Source organism: Dendropsophus ebraccatus, chromosome 8, assembly GCF_027789765.1.
Source record: "Dendropsophus ebraccatus isolate aDenEbr1 chromosome 8, aDenEbr1.pat, whole genome shotgun sequence".
In the NCBI taxonomy this organism is placed as follows: Eukaryota; Metazoa; Chordata; class Amphibia; order Anura; family Hylidae; genus Dendropsophus; species Dendropsophus ebraccatus.
In genome coordinates this window covers 105961487-105984310 of record NC_091461.1, presented here as the reverse complement: position 1 = coordinate 105984310, position 22824 = coordinate 105961487, and the positions used below count along the sequence as shown (strand labels likewise).

The following is a 22824-nucleotide window of genomic DNA, read 5'->3' as shown; positions in this document are numbered from 1 at the left end:
TTTTGTTATCTATGGTAAACACTACTGTAAAAACATCTATGTGTCTCCATGATTACAGACCTGAAGTGCTGAGAGCTGCAGTGTATCCTCGCTCCCCCTTGCATCTCTGCTTAATTGACAGCTGGAAGCGGGAAGATTGTATGCAGGGAGCAGGAACGAGATTTGAGAACAGAGCTTGGCTATCTGTCAATGATGCAGGGATGGGAGGGGGAGCAAGGAGAAGTTAGAGCTCTCAGCACTTCTGGGAATGAGAACACCTCTTTGACTTTTTGCAAGTATTTTTCTACATCCTGGAAGCACAGTTACATATATGAAAGGTACCATGTTTCTCCTTGGCATAGCAGCATCTAACAGTGTCAGCAGTTCGGAACATGAGTTACAGCTGACAGATTCTCTTTAATTAATCATTCTTCCTTAGGCTATGTTCAGACACTGTATGAGACCGGCCGAGTTCTGATACAGACGCATCCGTGCGCGCCCACATCAGCACTCCCCACTGCACACAATGGAGCGTGCGTTCGGAGCCGCTCGCTCCATAGTGTACACAGACAGGGTTTTTCTGCGGCCGCTAGGGAAACCGGCTGGAGCGTATACTATGTGTATATACTCAGGCCAGGATTCCCTCAGCGGCAGCACAACGTAAGTTCTGTACTAATCACGGCCGTTGCAACAACGTCCGTGATTACTGTGGAACTTACGTTGTGGGAACATGGCCTTAGGGGCCTATTCCACGGAGTTATAATCAGCCAAATCGGCCCAATTCGTCCGATTATCGCTCCGTGTAATAGAGAGAACGATCAGCCGATGATCGTGTCATCAGCTGATCATTCATTTAGGTTCAAACCTAAAATCATCGGTCACCACCCGCACATCGCTACATGGAATAGGGGGGCGCGGAGGCGACTGACGATTTCACAAACATCATACATTACCTGTCCAGGCGCAGGTCTTGTCCTTCTCCCAATTCCGCGTGGCAGCATCAGCTTCGGAGCGGCCTGTCTGAGCTGACAGAGCGCTCAGCCAATCACTGGCCAGGACCACCGCGGCCAGTGATTGGCTGAGCATTCTGTCAGTTTAGTCAGGCCGCTCTGAAGCTGATGCTGCCGCGCGGAACCTGGAGAAGGAGAAGACCTGCAGCTGGACAGGTAATGTATGAAACAAGGGCTGCAAGGTCATCGGTAACGATGTCCCTGCAGCCCTCGCTAATGATTGTCGGGCCGTGGAATAGGCCTAGTAAACTAGCAGATCGGCGCTCGTTTACATCGTTGATCGGGCCCTGCTCGGCCAGTGGAATAGGGCCCTTAGGGTGCATTCACACGTACAGGATCCGCAGCAGATCTGCAACAGATGGTGCAGATTTGAGGCTATGTTCAGTCATTTAGATCAAATCTGCTGCAGATCCGTGTGAAGCTACACTTATAGAATATCCAGTATATTATATGGGTATTATCTAGTATATAACTTATATTCATAGGATATGACCAATAAAGAGAGAAGTTCTGACCCTTGGTACAATGGTACCCGACATGGGCAGACTCTCTTCATTACAGTGTATAGGCATCAGGACACATCTGTCCCATGTTCTCGGGATCAGTGGGGTCTTTCTGCAGGTATCACATGGACTCCGCTGCTTCTTACTTGTTGTCGTCTTTGCTCCCTGACCTCCTCGTGGGACCCTGATGGAAATCCTGTCCTCACTGTAATCCAGCACAATAGGAAGAGACACCTGCTGTTTGCTGAGCCCGTCTGATGACATCCACATCTATCAGAGGGCATTGAGAGTGCACGACCGGGAGAACTTCCAGCTCCTTTCCTCTTCCCTTCCTGATATGTAAAACAAAAGCCTGGACGAATACTAGATCCACAGACTGCATAACAGCTGCTGCTTAGGAGGAGGATGATCATCACAGCGTGCTAAGAATTGGGGGGGGGACTGGCTGGCTATTCTAGTTCAATGTAGAGGTACGTTAAAAGTCTCAAGTCTTCCAGTACTTATCAGCTGCTGTATGTCCTACAGGAAGTGGTGTATTCTTTCTAGTCTGACAGTACTCTCTGCTGCCACCTCTGTCCATGTCAGGAACTGTCCAGAGCTGTAGCAAATCCCCATAGAAAACCTTTCCTGATCCCCATACTGGATAGAATACATCACTTCCTGCAGGACATACAGCATCTGATAAGTACTGGAAGACTGGAGATTTTTTATAGTTAGAATAGTTTTTTTTCCCACTGGAGTACCCCTTTAATGTCCCTGTTTCTTCTTCCTTTTCTGGCCACTATCTGACAGAACGGGTACAGAAGCCCTCCTCTGCCAACAGGTTGGGGTCCCCACTACTGGACATTTATAATATATATTACAGAAGGTGCAAAATTACATTACACGCCATGTTTCTCTATCCTTGTGAAACTTATACCTTGTTGATGGGAGGTAAAAGCATTGGCCAAGAAGGTCATAACAGGGAACGGTAATAGGGCAGGTTAGTGACCCCCTCCCCCATAACACTTACCCCACATATAAGTGATATTACTTAGGAATAACATTATACAAACCCATACAGGAGTATAGTAAGCATTCTATATGATTTATGTGAGAAGCACACAGCAATACCCTCCCCGTCTGCTATATGACAGATCGCAGGCTCAGTAAGCACTGATCAGGGGTGACAGCTTCCTCCCTGGCTGCTGTTCACATGCGAAGTCAGCATATGGAAGCTATAAGTTCACTGTATGGTCACATTTGTTACATATCAGAGGCTTAGGGCTCATGTACCGGGCTGATGTCACATCTGGCCTCACTTCATCCTAAATCTTCTTCCAAATGTAAGAAGGGGAAACTCCAACCAATACATGAAATTCTTCACAGGACCCCCTCACCTTTATTATCATTTTTATTATAATTTATATTTTTATCAATCTTGCCACCACCTTATTTACCTTTTATAAGAAAAAAATCCAGCTTCATCACTTTATCATGTCTGTACAAATCACAAGCTTGAATAACTACAAATCCCATGATGCCTTGCCATCATGAAGGAGGTACAGTTAGACCATATCCAGCAGAAGATATAATTATATGTAGATCATAGAATATTGTAAGTATGATGCTGCTGAGACACATAAAGACCTAAGGCCTAGGAGAGGCAGCAGACCACGTTCTGCACAGAAGCATGCAGCATGTCACAGGAACATAATAAAGAATGCATACTTACCAGTCTTCATGCCCCTCCATGCTGCTCCCGGACCCCGCCAGCCTCATCCAGTTCTCTTTCATGCTACATCACAACCTGGGCTCAGGAATGGCCGCTCAGCCAATCAGTGACTGGGGCTGGACATTGCTGCAGTCACTGATTAGCTGACAGGGCCCTTCCTGACGCGTCATGACTAGAGATGAGCGAACCTGGAGCATGCTCGAGTCCATCCGAACCCGAACTTTCGGCATTTGATTAGCGGTGGCTGCTGAACTTGGATAAAGCCCTAAGGCTATGTGGAAAACATGGATATAGTCATTGGCTGTATCCATGTTTTCCAGACAACCTTAGAGCTTTATCCAAGTTCAGCAGCCCCAGCTAATCAAATGCCGAATGTTCGGGTTCGGATCGACTTGAACCCGAACCCGGTTTGCTCATCTCTATTCATGACGACAATGGAACTCCGCAGAATCTGGTGCCCGGAAGCAGTCAAGAAGTCTGCCTGCAATGTATTTTTGGTTTTGGTTGGACTTTAACCATCACCTTCCCCCATTTTTTGCCGATCCTGAAAAAATATGGTAAAATTATGGCAGATTATGCACTATGGACAAATTTTTCTTGTGGATTGTGGATGAAGATTGTGGACACCTGCAGATATATATACTTCTGAAAAACTACTGAACGTGTGAATGTAGCCTGAGGCCTCATTCACACAACCGCAAGCTTTGTCTGTAAATGTGAATCTGCAATTACAACAAGTTTATTTTCCATGGAGGAGATTTAACAAACATGGAGTAAAGTGAAACTGTCTCAGTTACCCCCAACAACCAATCAGATTCCACCTTTCATTTTCCAAAGAGTCTGTGAGGAATGAAAGGTGGAATCTGATTGGTTGCTAGGGGCAACTGAGCCAGTTTCACTTTACACCATGTTTGATAAATCTCCCCCCATGTGCCTATTTAAAAAATTTGCTGATCCAAGACACACAAAAAAAAACATGCCCTAAGGCAGACCATAATTGCGGCATGGACACACCAATAGAAGTTTATGGGATCTGTATTTTTTGTGGACGTTGCGGATGTTACCTCTGCGCAAAAAATGCAGATCTGCAATTCTAGTTAGTGCCCTCATTTTGAACATTCCTCCTTTTTTTTTAAGTACTTGTACAGATCTGCAAAAATATGGATACCACAGATGATACTACAGATACACTATGGATGAAATTTTGCAGATTGCGGACTCAAAATTAAGTCCAGAAAAATATAGTGACGTGTGAATGAGGCCTAGCGACTCATCTGCAGCCGAGATGAGCAAAGTGATCACCTAATTTAAGTTATGGATATGCCAACATCTCAGAGGTGGGATGCACCATAATCGGTCTGTAATCTGGCAAATGCAATGGTGGAGATTTATCAAGACTGGCTAGTACTCGTATGTCACTCTGGCCAGGAAAAAGGGGACAGGGCTTTATTTAAAGTGACACTGTCGCCCCTTTTTTGCATTATGACTTCTCTACACAGGTGTAAAGGGTAAATTTAGCCTTTTCATACCCTATTTTATATCATACGTCATGTTGCTTGTTCCAGTTGTTCCAGTAAAAAGTCACCTTTTATCATCTGCCAATTGTGCTACCTGAGTGGGGCTTCATGGCCGTAGCGCCACTTAACCCCGCCCACATTGCCACTGTAGGCCCCGACCCTCCGTGATGTCATCGGTGCACACGCCCCATCCCCCCAGCGTCCATTAGTATGGGCTCACCGAGAGAGGGCGGGGCCTAGACCCTTAGGCCGACCTGTTCCAACTGCCGCTGAGGGGCAGGGCCCATGCGGCAATGACGTCACTGAGGAGGTTGCCCCTTGGTAAAGCCAGCTGGCCCTGGCGCAGGCATTGTGCAACAAATGTACACCTGCTCAGAAGGTATCGATCCCCCGCCTTGCCACAACTCCTTCCCCCCCATGTGGCACACTGGGGTTACACTCAGTGTAGGCCAGGGGGGAGGCAATAATCTGCACATCATTAATAAATCTCCCCCGATAAGAGCAAGTTAAAAAAAAGTTAACTCTATAGAGAGAAGCTGTCTCTGCCTCTCCCACAGAAGGAAATCCCAGCATGGTTCTTAAGCACCAGTCAGCTGCATGTAAAGGCCGCCAAAGAAACTCGATCAGGTCTCTTATCACCTATTGCAAAGGGGGGGGGGGGAATCAGCTCACCCTCAAGCAAGTAGTGATAAGTATCTGGCACAGTTCTCAGGAGAAAATGGAGCGCGTGGGTCATGAAGCGGGCCGTCACCCGTGTAGATAATTCCAAACGATACAAGGTTCCACAGCTCCTTAAGGGAGTATCAAAAACTTTATTGGTACATTCAAAAATCTAAAAATCTTTTGCCATGATTAAGGAGGGTTTCCTTCGCAACGCGTCAGCGCGGTTTTAAAGTTTTTATTATTTTTGAATGTACCAATTAAGTTTTTGATACTACCTTAAGGAGCTGTGGAACCTTGTATCGTTTGGAATTCTCTTATCACCTCCCTCATAGTGAAGATGCCCGGCCTTGCTAAAAGGCTAAGCTGCATTTTGATTGACAGAGAAAGAGCTTCCGAATTTCCAAGAATAAGATAACCCCAATACTGACTCTATATGTTGCTTTAATTTAAACAGTGTCCTGGCTCCAATCGCTTCCATTACTGCAGTGAATGACATCTGATCCTGTTGCTCTTGTGCTTAACATTGATCCATTATCGCCTGATATTCCCTCTGGTGCTCGTAGAGTTTCAGAAACACTTGATACTTGTTCTCATAAAACCTGCTCAATAGAAGATGGAGAGAGACAGATTATTCCTGCGGGTCAGTACCAGGACATCACACAATAAGAATAATGTAACATGAATATAACAAGGTATATAATGTATGATATGTATGATATGATAAGGTATGATAATGTATCATCACTTCTTATGGAACCAAGGCTAGATTAATATAGTGCTCGCTGACCACCTCCTGGAAGAAACATGCAGAAGTGGTGAACCAAGACATATCTATATAAAAAATAAGGTTCATACTACTACTCCTATCATAGCTCAACAGCTGAAGCTGTTTTACAACAGCTGGTGGGGGTCACAGGCAGGCAACACAGCAATATGGTCACTAAAGGCATTCAAAGCATGATGGGGGTTGTAGCATTGCAATATTAGTGTTCCCCAACTAAAACTCCAATCATACTTCAACAGCTGAAGACTTTAGGGTGGCAACCCCGGGAGAGTCAAAGGTTGGGGACCATTGTAGTATAAATGCTGAAGGATGTCAGGCTATGATGGGAGTTGTAGTTTTGCAACGCATAGAAAGTCACAGATCATAGTGCACGGCAATATGGCACTGAAAGCTGTCAGGGCATGATGGGAGTTGTAGTTTTGCAATGTATAGAAAGCCACAGGTCATAGTGCATGGCAATATGGCTCTGAAAGCTGTCAGGGCATGATGGGAGTTGTAGTTTTGCAATGCATAGAAAGCCACAGCTCATAGTGCATGGCAATATGGCTCTGAAAGCTGTCAGGGCATGATGGGAGTTGTAGTTTTGCAACCGCTGGAGAGCCTCAGGTTTGAAAAAAACACTGGAATATAGCCAATAAAGGCTGTATAAGCAGGATGGGAGTTGTAGTAGTTTTCCAATTAGTGTAGGCGAAAGGCTGGAAAATGCTGTAATGTGGCCACTAAAGGTTGTCAGGACATGATGGGAGTTGTAGTTTTGAAACAGCTTAAGTTTGGATATGTTGACCTATACAGTTGCATATATCTGCCATAGACTGTCATACTTGTGGTTTGATGGTCCTAGTAGGTAACTGGAGGCATATAGGGACACGGCACAGCCAGATACATATCTATGTTTGGTTGTATTAGCGCTCCTTATATCTTAAAGGCAGGAAGAAGCTGTAATACATTTGTATCTACGAGTCTGACCATATAGGAACAAGAGCAGATTTAACCTCTTGTAATCTCACAGTGTAACACTAGGTGGCAGGCAGGCTTCAGTAATAGCAGAGCTGGGATATAGTCTGCATTGGGACTGGTGCAGCAGGGTGGAGTATTGTTAGTGGAAATTATTCCCAGTGAACCATCCATATCCCAGTTACTCCCTCCTCATCACTGGTGCTGTACTGGTGCGGCCTGCAGGTGCTCTCACAGGGGGCTCTGGCTTCTCAATGTGATCATATTACCTTTTGTGTTCAGGGTTTGGCAGGACAATCTTTCCAACCTTGGCCATTTTCTGCATGGCTTCCTGTGGATGGAAGGAAAATCAGGACCATTCAGCTCTTCCACTTATAGCACATAGCCTCCTAATCAGAGCATCGGGGGAGGCCGACTAAATCATAGGGTCTTCTAGCTATAACTGGGCTCTGAGGGTGGGATCATAAATGTACTGCAGGAACCACAAAACTGCCACTCACATTAACCCCTTAAGGACCGGGCCAAATGTCACTTTTGCGGCTGAATTTTTTTTCCTCCTCGCCTTGTAAGGCCCATAACTCTTTCATTTTTCCACCTACAGGGCCATGTGAAGGCTTGTTTTTTTTCAGGAGCAGGTGTACTTTGTAATGGCATCTTTCAATCTGCCATAAAATGAATAATGTAGCCCCCAAAATATCATTTATGGGGTGAATTTGGGTCAAAAAATGCAATTCCGCAAATTTCTATGTTTACGTAATGCACTTAACGGTAAAACTGGCATATTTTCTTTGTTCTATAGGTCAGTCTGAACACAGCGATATGCATTGTTACTAGGTTTTCTAACGTTTTACTATTTTTATTAGCAGTAAAAAAAAAATAAAAATTTCAAATAGGCATATTTAACCCTTTAAGGACAGGGCCAATTATCGTTTTTGCGTTTTCGGTTTTTCCTCCTTGTGTTTAAAAGGCCATAGCACTTGCATTTTTCCACCTAGAAACCCACATGAGCCCTTATTTTTTGCGTCACTAATTGTACTTTGCAATGACAGGCTGAATTTTTGCATAAAGTACACTGCGAAACCAGAAAAAAATTCAAAGTTTGGTGAAATTGAAAAAAAACCCTGCATTTCTTTTATTTGGGGGGATGGTGTATTTACGCCTTTCGCCCTGGGGTAAAACTGACTTGTTATGCATGCTACTCAAGTCGTTACGATTAAAACGATATATAACATGTATAACTTTTCTTGTATCTGATGGCCTGTAAAAAATTCAAACCATTGTTAACAAATATATGTTCCTTAAAATCGCTCCATTCCCACACTTATAACTCTTTTATCCTTTGGTCTACGTCAGGTGTCATTTTTTGCACCATTATGTTTACTTTCTATCGGTACCTTGATTGCGCATATGCAACTTTTTGATCGCTTTTTATTGAATTTTTTCAGGATTTGATGCGACCAAAAATGAGCAATTTTGCACTTTGAGATTTTTGCTCGCTTACGCCGTTTACCGTGCGAGATCAGGAATGTGTTTAATTAATAGTTTGGGCGATTACGCACGCGCCGATAGCAAACATGTTTATTTATTTACTTTTATTTAAAACCTGGGAAAAGGGGGGTGATTCAGACTTTTATTAGGGGAGGGGGCTTTTTACTAATAACAATACTTTTTTTTTTTTTTTTTTTTTTACACATATACTAGAAGCCCCTCTGGGGTTAGGGTTATTCCCCCCTGGGGGACTTCTCATTGATCTTTGCTATATACAGCAAAGATCAATGAGATCGGCACTCGCTTGCTTTCGGCTGCTGCAGCCGAAAACAAACGAGTGCCGAGCCAAGGACGGCGCCATCTTGGAGTGGTCCCCGGCCGGCAGCAGTAACGGAGATCGCTCCTCCGGGACAACGTCCCGGAGGAGCGATCTCCTCCACTAGACACCAGGGAAGTGCTGCATCCGGTAATCGGATGCAGTTGTCATGTTTGACAGCTGTATCTGATTACTGTATTAGCGTGCACGGCGATCGTACCGTGTCCGCTAATACCCGCGGTCCCGCTACAAGGGGCACCCGGGACTGCGGCGGTTCAGAGAGGGGTCCCCGCGCGGCCCCGCTCTGAACACCTCTTACGGGCGCATGACGTACAGGTACGTCATGCATCCTTAAGAGGTTAAAATGGCCCTATTGTAACTCCTATAGTGCATTTTTTTTCCCCTACGGGGTCATATGGGGTGTAATTTTTTGCGACATGATCTCTAGTTTTTATTAGTAACATTTTTTCTAGATCAAATGTATTGATCGCTTTTTATGAATTTTTTTTATACATAAAATGTCAAAAAAAAGCAATCTCTGCATTTTTTTACCGCTTTTTGTTCAGGCCGTTCACCGTGCGGAAATATTATTGTTTTATTTTAATAGATCGGACGATTACGCACGCTACAGTATATTATATGATAATTCATTTTAATAGATCGGACGATTACGCACGCTATGGTATATGTTAATAAACTTTATTACTTTTTATGTGTTTTATGTATGAAATGGGAAGGGGGGTGATTTTCACTTTTATTGGGGGAGGGACTTTGAGGCATTTTGTAAAACATTTATTTATTTTTTTACACTTTTATAGTTCCCTTAGGGAACTATCACTGACATACCTTGGATCAGTAACACTGTTCTCTGCCATGCCATAGCATAACAGGGATCAGTGTTATCTGCGATCTTCTGATAGAGGCTGCCTGTGGCCTGTGGCCTGTGGCCGACTCTATCAGAAGATCGGACTGCACGGAGGTAAGTAGCAGACCTCCGGCAGTCAGGAAATGTGATCGGGATCGCTAAGTGACTGTAGACCGACGTTTAAGGGGTTAATGGGGGGCGGCCGCGCAATTGAGGGTGAGGGCCATGGCTGCAGATAGCAGCCAGTCCTCACCCGCTATGGAGCAGGCTCAGCTCATGAGCCCGCTCCATAGCCCGGGACCATGCCAGGGCATACATTTACGCCATCCTGCGTTAAGGCCCAGGCAGTGGGGGCGTAAATGTACGCCCACGGTCATTAAGGGGTTAAAGAGGCACTGTCATGAATTAAAAAAATAAATAAAAAATCAACAGATCACAATCTGTTTCTCACTTTTTTTTTATTCTTTTCTATGTTTAAATCAGTGTTATACATATGGCCACTAGGTGTCTCCCTTAAAAGCTGCTACGTTTTCACATTCAGTAGCAGAGAATCCTGGGGGTTCTTGCATTGTATGGTCAGCTCTCCTGTCACAACCTCTATAACCACACAGTGACATTATACTGACTGAATTGTTACAGCATGCATTATGCTATCCTAAGATAATAAAAAATAATCTTCTATGTATAGCTAATAATATAATCGGCAAAAATTAATAATATAATTAGCATTAGTTGCCCTCAGTTGATATACAACCTGCATGATGAACAGGTGTCTTTCCTTGCTTTAGCGCACAAAGGACTGGGACTTCCTGGCATGGAGGAAGCATAGACAATGACGGGGGGGGGGGGGGGGGGGGGAGGGGGCATGTCAGCTGATTATTGCCTTTGAACATGAGCTATTACATCAAGCGATTATCGGCTGGACTGGCCGGTAATGGGACAAATACAGCTGATAATCACTTGGTGTAATAGGGCCTTAACCCTTTGAGGACCAGGCCCAAAATGACCCAGTGAACCGCGCTAATTTTGATCTTAGTGTTTCCGTTTTTCCCTCCTCCCCTTCTAGGAGCTCCAGCACTTTCAGTTTTCTATCTACAAGCCATGTAAGTGCTTGTTTTTTACAGGAATAGTTGTACTTTGTAATGGCGTCTTTCATTTTACCATAACATGTATGATGGAATCCCTGCACGGAGGTAGGTGAGAGACCTCCGGCGGTCCGTTTCAACAATCGGGACCCCCGCAGTGTGTCCCGATAGGTAAGTGACAGGGGACTCCCCCTGTCACTTACACTTAAACGCGCGGCGTTTAAAATGTTAATGACACGCAGCAGCGCGATTGCTGCAGCGTGTCATTACCGGTGAGGTCCCGGCTGCTCACTGCAGCCGGCCCCCACCTCCTATGAAGCTTCATAACGGGAGAACCACCCAGGACGAACAGTTACGTCCAGGGTCGTCTAGGGGTTAAAGGAGAAGTCCAGCGAAATTTTTTATTAAAGTATTGTATTGCCCCCCAAAAGTTATATAAATTACCAATATACAGTTATTACCGGAAATGCTTATAAAGTGCTTTTTTTCCTGCTCTTACTACTGCATCGAGGCTTCACTTCCTGGATAAAATGATGTCACGACCCGACTCCCAGAGCTGTGCGGGCTGTGGATGCTGGAGAGGATGATGGCAGGGGGATGCTCAGTGTCCCTCCAGTGCCCTGTGTCCCTTAGTGTCCCCCTGCCATCATCCTCTCCAGCAGCCACAGCCCCCACAGCTGTGGGAGTCGGGTCGTGACATCACCATTTTATCCAGGAAGTGACATCACCATGTTATCCAGGAAGTGAAGCCTTGATGCAGTAGTAAGTGCAGGGAAAAAGCACTTTATAAGCATTTCCCGTAATAAGTGTATATTGGTAATTTGTATAACTTTTGGGGAGCAATACAATACTTTAATAAAACTTTTTGTCGGACTTCTCTTTTAAGTACATAGGGTCCAACTAGGTCACAGACATGGAGTGGGGAGAAGAGTGTGCAAGAGTGTGGTTGTTTCCCTGTTCATTATACTGATCAGTCAGAGTCTAACATAGCCTTAATCTAATGGTGTGTTTACACAGACAGACTTAACTAAGGGTGCGTTTACACAAACAGATTTTTGAAGCCAAAGCCAGAAACAGACTAAACAGGGAACTGGTCATAAAGGAAAGACTAAGATTTCTCCTCTTTACAAATCCATTCCTGGCTTTGGCTTCCAAAATCTGTCAGATAAATCTCTCTGTGTAAACGCACCATAACAGATTATTAAAGCCAAAGCCAGGAACAGACTATAAATAGAGAACAGGCAATAAAGGAAAGACACAAAAAAAAAGCCATGTGTGAACCCAGCCAAAACGGCTGTAGGGCTGCAAATTTGACACCTGTGATCTAGGAGGATTAAATGGCTGGGATCTGAGTTATCTCTGATCCTGCCTGTGGACAGTGGGTTTGACCCCTATACTACTAGTATCCCATTTTCTTTTATATGAATTTGTTTAGATTTACATTTTCAAGTCAGATATATTTCACTTTTACTTATCAAATTTGTTATTCAGGAGTCTGGGAAAGCTGGATGATGCCCTGTGTGGGATCTTCAACTGCAGGAATATTGGTTGTGACCCAGTTTTCCCATAAACAGATATCGCAAGCACTGGATGAATAGACTATTGAACAACTTGAGGAAGACTCAAGTTTTTCTCTTAAAGGGGAATACCCTATAAATAGCTAGACTTGGTGATTCCATTGTGCCGGGTCCCTTGTTAGCCTTCTTTCTCGGTCTTTGTGGGTTCACAATTGAACATGACGCAGGACACTTGTGACAGCCCATTAAACATAACACGACCCTATTAACACCCACGTTCAGGTTAAATATTAAATCCTACATAGGGCGACATTGTCAGGGGATGAATGAAGAGGCTGGCGTCGCACAAAGCCTCCATTCTTCATCAGGGTCCTTACAATTTCAGATAGATCCTTTATTTCTTATTTTTTGTTGCACAAAGCGTTTCTATAAATAAACACGGGCCGTGCGGACTTCTAAGCAAGAGTACGGGGTCAGTGCCGAACAAGAAGGAGACGATGTCCAGCACCGAGTATAAAGGGGCTTATTCAGCAATTCAGGCCGTTCTCGTAATGTCGCGGTTAAGTCCGAGGCGAGTAAACAAAGACGGTTCAGCGGCTTCTGTGCCCCAAGAAAGGGGAGTATCACAGCCGATGATTCATCTGTAAACAGCTTCACATGGAGAGAAGACATCGGGGGGAGTTCTCTTGTTCTCAGATTGTAATCTGGGGGAGTTTACGGTCTTGTTTACTTGTTTAACTGGTTGGACATAACCTCAAAGCAAAGGAAGTGACTAATGACAGTAAAAGCAATAATACTAAAGGATACTGGACGGGTTCTGGTGGGGCATTTTGGGTTTGATCCTGTGACATTGGGGTTGCAGGGCCGTTCCATGGCCTCCCTTTCCTGCATGTGCACGCTTTGTAGGATTGCCGGTCACTGACCGACACAGTGTGGAGTTAGCGTAGGGACCCGTGTGAACCAGGGGACCTGCACGTGGTACACGGGCCTATTATGGTTTGATAAAATTATATACAGACACCCTGGTGTTGAATTTTAAAATAGGCCTAGCGGCATTAGTATCAGCCATAGATGGGATGTGCAGCCGTTCCTTTCTCTCCATGTCATAACTACTATAATCAAATGGGTGAGAGAAAATCGGCCAGCACCAGCTGAAAGAACACAAAAAGCCCATCATCTCCATGCTCTGAATCTTGTGAAATTAATACTCAAGAAAAATCAATCGGAGTAGGAAAGAGTCAACACAGAATTATTTAGAGCTAAGATGGAGTATCGTACCCGTTTACCTGAGTCACAATCCACTGCTTTTCTTAGCAAATTGGATAAGCGCTTAATTTCCTTCCAAGCAGATCTGAAGGAGCGCAAAAGAGAAAAATTCGTAAGGGATAAGGCTGATTATGACCAGAACCGTATTTTTGACTGGAATCAGAGGACCAGAAGGAGGCCGAGACAAGCTAATAAAGTATCCGACTTCTGGACAACGGACTCTGAGTCTAGTTTGTCTGACAGCACTGCACCCAATGACAATGCTATTCCCCCTTTAGGAGGAAAACCAGGGGGGGTGGGAAGAGGTGGAAACGTGCCCAACAGGGGCCCCACCAAACGGAAACATGTCTCATGGCGCCGTTGATAGACCCCCCGTCAGTTGTCAACATCTCTGGAGTCCAACTCCCAGAGGGGGTGGAACCTTTATTATCTAAAGGACTCAATTTTGGCCTCAACGAGAGTTTCTCCTTTGTATCCTTCGAAAGTGATCTATATAAGGCCGTGCGGAAAATCAATTTGCACAAATTCTTTGCAGTGCAGAAAAAATCTCCGACACCCTCCAGATCATCTAAGATTCACTACTCTATTGGCCCTCTGGGCTTCTTCCCTCCTACAACCTTTGGCACCCAGGAGCAAATGTGCATACTGGATCTAGCCACCATGAACTCTCAGGACAATACCGGCGTCATAGAGGACACTGTCTCCACCGAGGATCCTTTTATGGGAGGCAACGCTTCTACCATTGCCCCGCAGGTGACGCCTGGCAGCCCAATCGATCTCTTTCAGAAAGCAGTGCTCCGAGACGCCAAGGCATTTGTATACCCAAAACCTCACTCCAACCTGTCAATTCGAGAACAAAAAGCCCTTACCTGGCTTAAATCCAGACCCGATCTGCTCGTTAAACGGGCGGACAAGGGTGGTGCTACAGTTGTAATGACACGTGAACTTTATCTACAGGAGGCCTATCGTCAGTTGCAAGATCATCGGACTTATACTAAGTTGGACAAGGACCCAACACCAAAAATAAAAGAACAATTACGTTCACTTTTGCATAAGCATGTTGTCTCTGGTATCATCGATTCTAGGACTGCGGAGCGGCTCATCCCTGAGTCCCCCAGGGTACCAAAATGGTATCTTTTACCTAAAATCCATAAGTCGCTGAGCCGCCCGCCGGGCCGTCCCATCGTCTCGGCGGTCGGCTCAGTGACCGAGGGACTGTCCCAATACCTTGATTGGGCTTTGCGCCCCATTCTCACTTGTTTTTCCTCGTATCTTAAAGACACTAATGACTTCCTCCTCACTATCCGTGACTTACACTGGTGTCCCGATTTTTCCCTAGCCTCTGTGGATGTGGAGAGCCTCTACACCCGCATCCCTCATGATGCGGGTGTGGAGGCTGTCGACCGCATCCTCACGGGCATGGGCAAGTCGTCTGAGTTCAGGTTGTTTATTAAGGAAGCCCTTTCTTTTGAGCTGCATAACAATTGTTTTACCTTTGAGGGAGGTTGGTATCATCAGGAGACCGGCACTGCTATGGGCACGCCGGTCTCCTGTACGTATGCCAACCTCTTTCTGAAGTTAATTTGATTTTTGCCCCAGACAATCCTTTCTTTGGTGACCTAGTCCTGTATAAACGTTACGTGGATGACGTATTCGTAGTATGGAAAAGTTCTGCAGATAGATTCACCCAATTCATTGCATATCTCAATAACACCAACACATGTAATATGCTTTTTACTTCTTGTTTTGTAGGTGATAGTTTAGAATTTTTAGATGTTTTAGTTACAGCAACAACCACAGAATTACATACTACTGTTTTTCGCAAGCATACAGCAGCTAACGCACTTTTGCACTACAAAAGCTCTCACCCCTCTTGTGTGAGAGACTCTATCCCTTATGGCCAAATGCTGCGCATTAAGCGCATCAACGACACTGACGCTGGGTTTCAACGACAGGCTAATGAGCTTAAACTCCGCCTCCTCGCCAGAGGCTATCCCCCTGCAGTTATTAATAATGCTTACACTAGAGCCACAGCCATAGACAAGTCTACATTACACCGTCCTAAGAGCAAGTCTAAGACCAATTCTCCTACAGCCCCCGATCAGAAAAGATTCTCATTTGTTCTTCAGAACACCCAGATGAACAACACCCTTAGCAACATTATTAAAAAGCATTGGTTTCTCTTGCAGCAAGACTCCGATCTATCTGCAGTTGCGGATAGAAAACCCCTTATCACCTTTAGAAAGAATCCCACCATAGGCGACTCTCTTGATAGAAGTATATCTAAATACAGTCTGAACTGGCTCCAGCGTAACAGACCAGAAGGCAACAAGTGCTGTGGTACTTGCACCTATTGTACACAGATGTATAATACATCATACATTAATTTAGCAGGACATGATTGCTACGTTCGTGACCTGATCACTTGCCGGACTACCCATGTTATATACGCCATTCTTTGCCCGTGCCACAGATTTTATGTCGGAAAAACCAAGCGCCCTTTATGGACGCGGTTTAAAGAGCATTTATATTCGGTGCGCACGGGCAAAGGCGTACCACGATTGATTGAACACGTCAGAACCGGTCATCAATCCAATACTAAACTTTTACAATTCTTCGGCTTAGAAAGAGTTAATCCCACTGCAGATGGTACTGACAGGCTGAAACTCCTATTGAGACGTGAAACTCAGTGGATCATGAATCTAGATGCCACAGGCCCGTGCGGCCTGAACGAGCGAAACGACATGAATACACTATTGTAACATATATTTTGTTTTGATTTCACCTATTTTGTGTTTGTTTTGTTTTCATCACGTCACTTGACATTGTATATAATGCACCTCCTACTTCCTCTGACGTTGCTCACAGCCAGACGAAGCGCCGTGTAGGCGAGAAACAATTGTAGCTGTAGAGAGCGCACCTGCGTAACATCTTCCCCCTCCCAGCTGAAGCCTTCGGTGTACGGATCAATAAACCACTTTTCTACTGACCGGTGTGTGCGGAATTCTTTCTCTCCTCCACGTAAAACTACTATAATACTGCTCCCTATATACAAGAATATAACTACTATAATATTGCTCCTATATACAAGAATATAACTACTATAATACTGCTCCTATATACAAGAATATAACTACTATAATACTGTCCTCTATATACAAGAATATAACTACTATAATATTGCTCCTATATACAAGAATATAACTACTATAATACTGCTCCTATATACAAGAATATAACTACTATAATACTGCTCCTATATACAAGAATATAACTACTATAATACTACCCCCTATATACAAGAATATAACTACTATAATATTGCTCCTATATACAAGAATATAACTACTATAATACTGCTCCTATATACAAGAATATAACTACTATAATACTGCTCCTATATACAAGAATATAACTACTATAATACTGCCCCTATATACAAGAATATAACTACTATAATACTGCCTCTATATACAAGAATATAACTACTATAATAATACCTCCTATATACAAGAATATAACTACTACAATACTGCTCCCTATGTACAAGAATATAACTACTATAATACTGCTCCTATGTACAAGAATATAACTACTATAATACTGCTCCTATATACAAGAATATAACTACTATAATACTGCCCCTATATACAAGAATATAACTACTATAATACTGCTTCTATATACAAGAATATAACTACTATAATACTGCTCCTATATACAAGAATATAACTACTATAATACTGCTCCTATATACAAGAATATAACTACTATAATACTGCTCCTATATACAAGAATATAACTACTATAATACTGCCCCCTATATACAAGAATATAACTACTATAATACTGCCCCCTATATACAAGAATATAACTACTATAATACTGCTCCTATATACAAGAATATAACTACTATAATACTGCTCCTATGTACAAGAATATAACTACTATAATACTGCTCCTATATACAAGAATATAACTACTATAATACTGCCCCTATATACAAGAATATAACTACTATAATACTGCCTCTATATACAAGAATATAACTACTATAATAATACCTCCTATATACAAGAATATAACTACTACAATACTGCTCCCTATGTACAAGAATATAACTACTATAATATTATACTGTTTGTTATAAGTTTGTTTTAGCCAGTTACAGTGCAATTTGTGATAATATATGGGAGCATGAAAACAATGACGATTAAAAGACTAAGGGCAACAGAAATTAAACAAAAATAAAGATCAACTAAAAATCACTCGCTCCTTTTCACTTTCTGGGTATACACTATATATGATACCCTCTGTATTTCTGTATTTCTGCATCACTCTGTTTGTCCCTATTCTAATGTTTACATTGGTTTCCATGGTTACGGGGCTGTAAATATTTGCGTCTGTAGGGATTATACAATATCCTATTGCATTATAGAGTAAATACAAACCATGCCGGCCGCTGTCACAGGAGGGTTTCTCTCTGTGTGTTATGAGGCGGCCACATCTGGGAAGTGTTTAGAATATCTCCTGTTCCTTCAGAGACCGAGGGGAGAAGAGGAGGAGGGAGACATTATTTAGGGGATTCTTAAACCTAGGCTGAGAAAATGAACCCGGCCTGGAATCTGACTGCGGTTACTAATACTATGTCAGGTCTAACCGTACCAGTCACCTAAAGACAGGAGGCACCGTAATGGTGGTCATAAACACAAAGCGCAGCGCCATATATTTCACAATATCATGGAAACCCTTCTATTTTATTTTATTTTTTGCATTCAAGCTACTCGGTAACATTTTTGTTAATTCATTCTCACTCATGCTGGTATATTTAATTTAATTCACACTTCTTTGTGTTTTAGAGCAGTAGAAGCATTAAAGGGGTACTCTATAGGGAAAAAAAAGTCTGGTGTCAGAAAGTTATACATATTTTTAATTTACTTTTATTAAAAAGATCTACAGTCTTCCAGTACTTATCAGTTGCTGTATGTCCTGCAGGAAGTGGTATATTCTTTCCAGTCTGATACAGTGCTCTCTGCTGCCACCTCTGTCCATGTCAGGAACTGTCCAGAGCAGTAGCAAATCCCCATAGAAAACCTTTTACTGCTCTGGACAGTTCCTGACATGGACAGAGGTGAGAGCAGAGAGCACTGTGTCAGACTGGAAAGAATACACCACTTCCTGCAGGACATACAGCAGCTGATAAGTTTTGGGAGAATTGAGGTTTAGAAATAAAAGTAACTTACATATCTGTTTAACTTTCGGACACCAGCTTATTTGAAAATGATTGTGTTTCCCCTTTTAATGTCTATATGAGGTCAGTATTAGCCTATCCATGGTACATAAGTATGTAGATATGTTACTGTTTACCTGCTGCCCTGGTGGTCTAGGGTACAGGAGAGGATACATTTTTTCCATGGTAATCTAAGGTAGTAAAGGAGTTTGGGCCTGCTTCCCTGGTGGCCTAGGAACCTCCCTTGGTGGTTTAGGTCAGTGAAGCAGTTATTGCTGCCCTGCTGGGCTGGTGTAATGACAAGGTTGATGCTTTTATAGTGGTCTAGGGTAGTTGTGAAGTTGGCATTTGCTTTCCTAAAGGTGGAGGGGTTAGTGCCTTCCTCCCTAGTTATCCAGGTTAATAGAGGAATTGGCCCTGCATGTCTAGGGTACACGAGAGAATATTGTTTCTCTCCTTTCCATTGTGGTCTTGGAGGCCTAAGAGGGTACTATATAACTATATATATAACTTTGTAATATGCTTCAATTACCTATCTGCCCCCTTCCCTATCTTTTCCCCCCTCAACCCCCCACCAGGAAGTGAAGTAAACTCCTTACCTAATTACTGTTGACCCCAGGCTTTTCTGCAGCAGCCATTTTGTGACAATGACATCATCAGGAGGGAGGTGGGTCTAAGCCCCGTTAAGCCAGCCTCCCTTTGTCAGATGACTCAGGTTGCTCAGCTCTGATTGGCTGAACAATATGTAAGCCATCTAACAGTTCTACAGAGTCAGTTAGACATCAAAGGAGACAAAGTGCATCATGGGAAACCACAAACTAGGAAGTGAAGAAAAAATTAAGCCACCAAATGGAGCTTTAGGGACCTGCAAATAGCAGGAAATTCAGAGACGGACTCCGGAGGGATGTTAAGTGTAAAAACTATATTTTGATTGATTGATTTTTTAAAACTCTTGCTTCCTTCTTGGTCTAGTGTGATGATGGGGTTAATGTCTGATGCTTCCAAGGTTAATTTCTGCTCCCCTGTGGTTTAGGGTAGTAGTTGTGTTAATGCGGTTCAGGGAAGAAAAAGCGCTGCACCTCACACCTATGGCTGATACTAGTGCCCCTAGGCATTTTGTGTATGAATTAATCAAGCCATACTGCCCCATGTACCTCGTGCCGGTATCTGATACACATGGGTCCCTACACTAAGTCCACACCGTGCCAGTCAGTGGCCACCAACCCCGCAGGCGTGCACAGCCAGGGAACGGGGGCCATGGGACGGCCCTGCGACCCCCATGTCACAGGACCAGACCCAAAAACACCACACCAGAACCCGGCCAGCACCGCCGGCGGAGAAGGTCGCCCCCAAACAACACAAGTCTGGATGAGGTATTGCTCTCACCATAGCTGCTGCAGACAGAATGGGAAAAAACAGGAGGGATTAAAACCATGTGCACTCAGGTGTCTCCTGCTTATTGCGGTCATGTGGGTCTCACCAGGAGGAGTGCAAAACACAGAGAAAGAGAGAAACAAAATGCAGTTCAGGGAAGAAAAAGCGCTGCACCTCACACCTCGCACCTCATCCAGACTTGTGCTGTTTGGGGGCGACCTTCTCCGCCGGCGGTGCTGGCCGGGTTCTGGTGTGGTGTTTTTGGGTCTGGTCCTGTGGCATGGGGGTCGCAGGGCCGTCCCATGGCCCCCAATCCCTGGCTATGCGCGCCTGCAGGGTTGGTGGCCACTGACTGGCACGGTGTGGACTTAGTGTAGGGACCCATGTGTATCAGATACCTGCACGAGGTACATGGGGCAGTATGGCTTGATCAATTCATACACAAAATTCTGATGTGTTTTTTATTCAGCCTAGGGGCACCAGTATCAGCCATAGGTGTGAGGTGCAGCGCTCCTTTTCTTCCCTGAACCGCAGTAGTCGTGTTAATGTCTGCTTCAAAAGTGTTCAACAGCTGTAGAGGGGTTAATGGTTACCTCCCTGGTGGTCTAGGGTAACGGAAGAATTAATGCCTGTTTCCTCTGTGGTCTGGGGTAGAGGACAGGAGTACTCCATGTATCCAGTGGCCGATCACTTCCACACTATCCAGTTCTGATGCTGCTGGGGCCTCCTAGTCACATGATCACCTATACACACAGCAGTGTCGCTATCTTGCATCACATTCGTCAGCCCCACACCGGCTCTGCTGTGCCATATCGGGTCATACACGCAATGTATCCTCCATAACATCACAATGTGTAACATAAAATTCATGAGGAAATCTGTTCCTGAAACCAGAAGGCCACAGTCTCTTCTCGCCACCACTTCATTTACATTTTGGCTAAAATACTAATTCTGTGACCCTCGAGTGGCGGCCGTGGGGGTCACATGGGGGAGTTGTGTTCATCAGAACAGACTTGGGGTTCTGCATCACAGGAATATAGAGAGTAGGTTCATGTTCTATAAAGTATCATACAGACTGTTACCAGTATTCTGAGAAGATTGGGGAGTGACTGCAGGGAAGCAGCACTGCGGGTCACCAAGGTGGAGCATACAAGTAGGGCCCCTGTCTACCTCCTCCAGCCCATCAGGAACCCTAACACCCAGCCATGCAGCTCCCCTAGGTGACAGAACAAGTTATCAGATTTAAAGGGCCATTAACATAAAAACAAAAGGGGCAGTAACACAAATAAGCACCTCGACTTACAAATTCTAGAGAATGCTGTTCCACTGCCTAATGCTGTATAGGGACTAGCTGGGACTATGACTATGCTTCAACCCCAACTATATCACCCTCAACATATCCATTCACCAACCTCAATTGAACAATGTCTACCCACCTGTTCTAATGTCAGAGCTGCACCCATAATTCTGCATTGTATATCTGATATCTCCCATCATTACATGCTTGTTTGGTGTCTACAAAGAACTTGTAATACAGGCTGTAACTAGGATCAGTAATGTTATGTATGTACACAGTGACCCCACCAGCAGAATAGTGAGTGCAGCTCTGGAGTATGTGGCTATGTTCACACTACGTAAGTTTCCGGCCGTAGCGCGTTCCGTGAATAAGCGGCCGGAGACTTACGTAGTTTGCGTATAATGGAAAGTATACGAAGTACGGCTGCACAGTTCACACTACGTACGAACTTACGCCCGGATCGTACGCGGCGGCGTAAAAAATGAACCAGACCATTGTTTGCGGACGAAAATGCCGTAACTTACGCCCGTAGCGTAACATGCGGTCCCGTACGTAGTGGTGATTTCTTCATTTTTGCAGCTTTTTGTGCCGATCCAAAAGGTCTGTGGGGTGCTCGGGGGATAGGCGAAGATTTCCAAGTAAAAGACCGCTGTCAGATCGCTACGTAGGGCGCTCGGGAAGCGTAAGTAGACTTCGGGCGTAAGTTCGCGGTCCGTACGTAGCCGGCCGCAAGTAGCGTAAATCTCCGGCCGGAGTTTACCGCGTATATGTCCGTCCGCGAAAATATGCGGCCGGACATATACGCAGTGTGAACATAGCCTAATACTGCCAGGATCAGTGCAGAAAACAAAAAACAGTTACCGTTGATTACTTCTCTATGTACTTAACAGTTTATCCATCTTCAGATCCCATTATGTGGTTCCTAGTGAACCCTTTAGCTTGTACGCATAGTTCATCCTTCTATGTCACTGTGCAGTTATTATAATAGCTCTCAGCATCACTTTTTGTGGTCGCTGCTGGGACAGTTCCTTAATGTTCTAATATAGTTCCTTGTTAATCCTCCCCGAGGTCTGTATGTCCTGTGCTCTGAGTACATACTGTAAGTTGCGGAGATGCCTGGGGGTTCAGTGCTAAAACTAAGGCAGATTATATGGATTGCCTGTATGGATCCTATGCCCTGAATTGCCTGTGCTAAGCTGCATTTATTACAGTCTGCTCCCTCTCTCAGACACTGGGTTCTGCTGATTCCGCAAAGCATCTGA

The 22824-nt window shown here is 44.3% G+C and overlaps 1 protein-coding gene across 5 annotated transcripts in view; it reads right to left on the bottom strand.

Moving 5' to 3' along the window:
• Nucleotides 1-5810: 5810 nt before the first annotated feature.
• Nucleotides 5811-22824, bottom strand: part of FGGY (FGGY carbohydrate kinase domain containing) — a 381964-nt gene continuing 364950 nt past the window's right edge. For all 5 annotated transcript variants that reach the window (XM_069981325.1, XM_069981328.1, XM_069981327.1 and 2 more), the window contains 2 exons: nt 7394-7455; nt 5811-5985 (listed from right to left, as the gene is read on the bottom strand). In XM_069981325.1, coding sequence (XP_069837426.1) covers nt 5904-5985; nt 7394-7455 — 144 coding nt within the window. In that variant the 3' untranslated portion in view covers nt 5811-5903. The remainder of the gene's footprint in view (nt 5986-7393; nt 7456-22824) is intronic.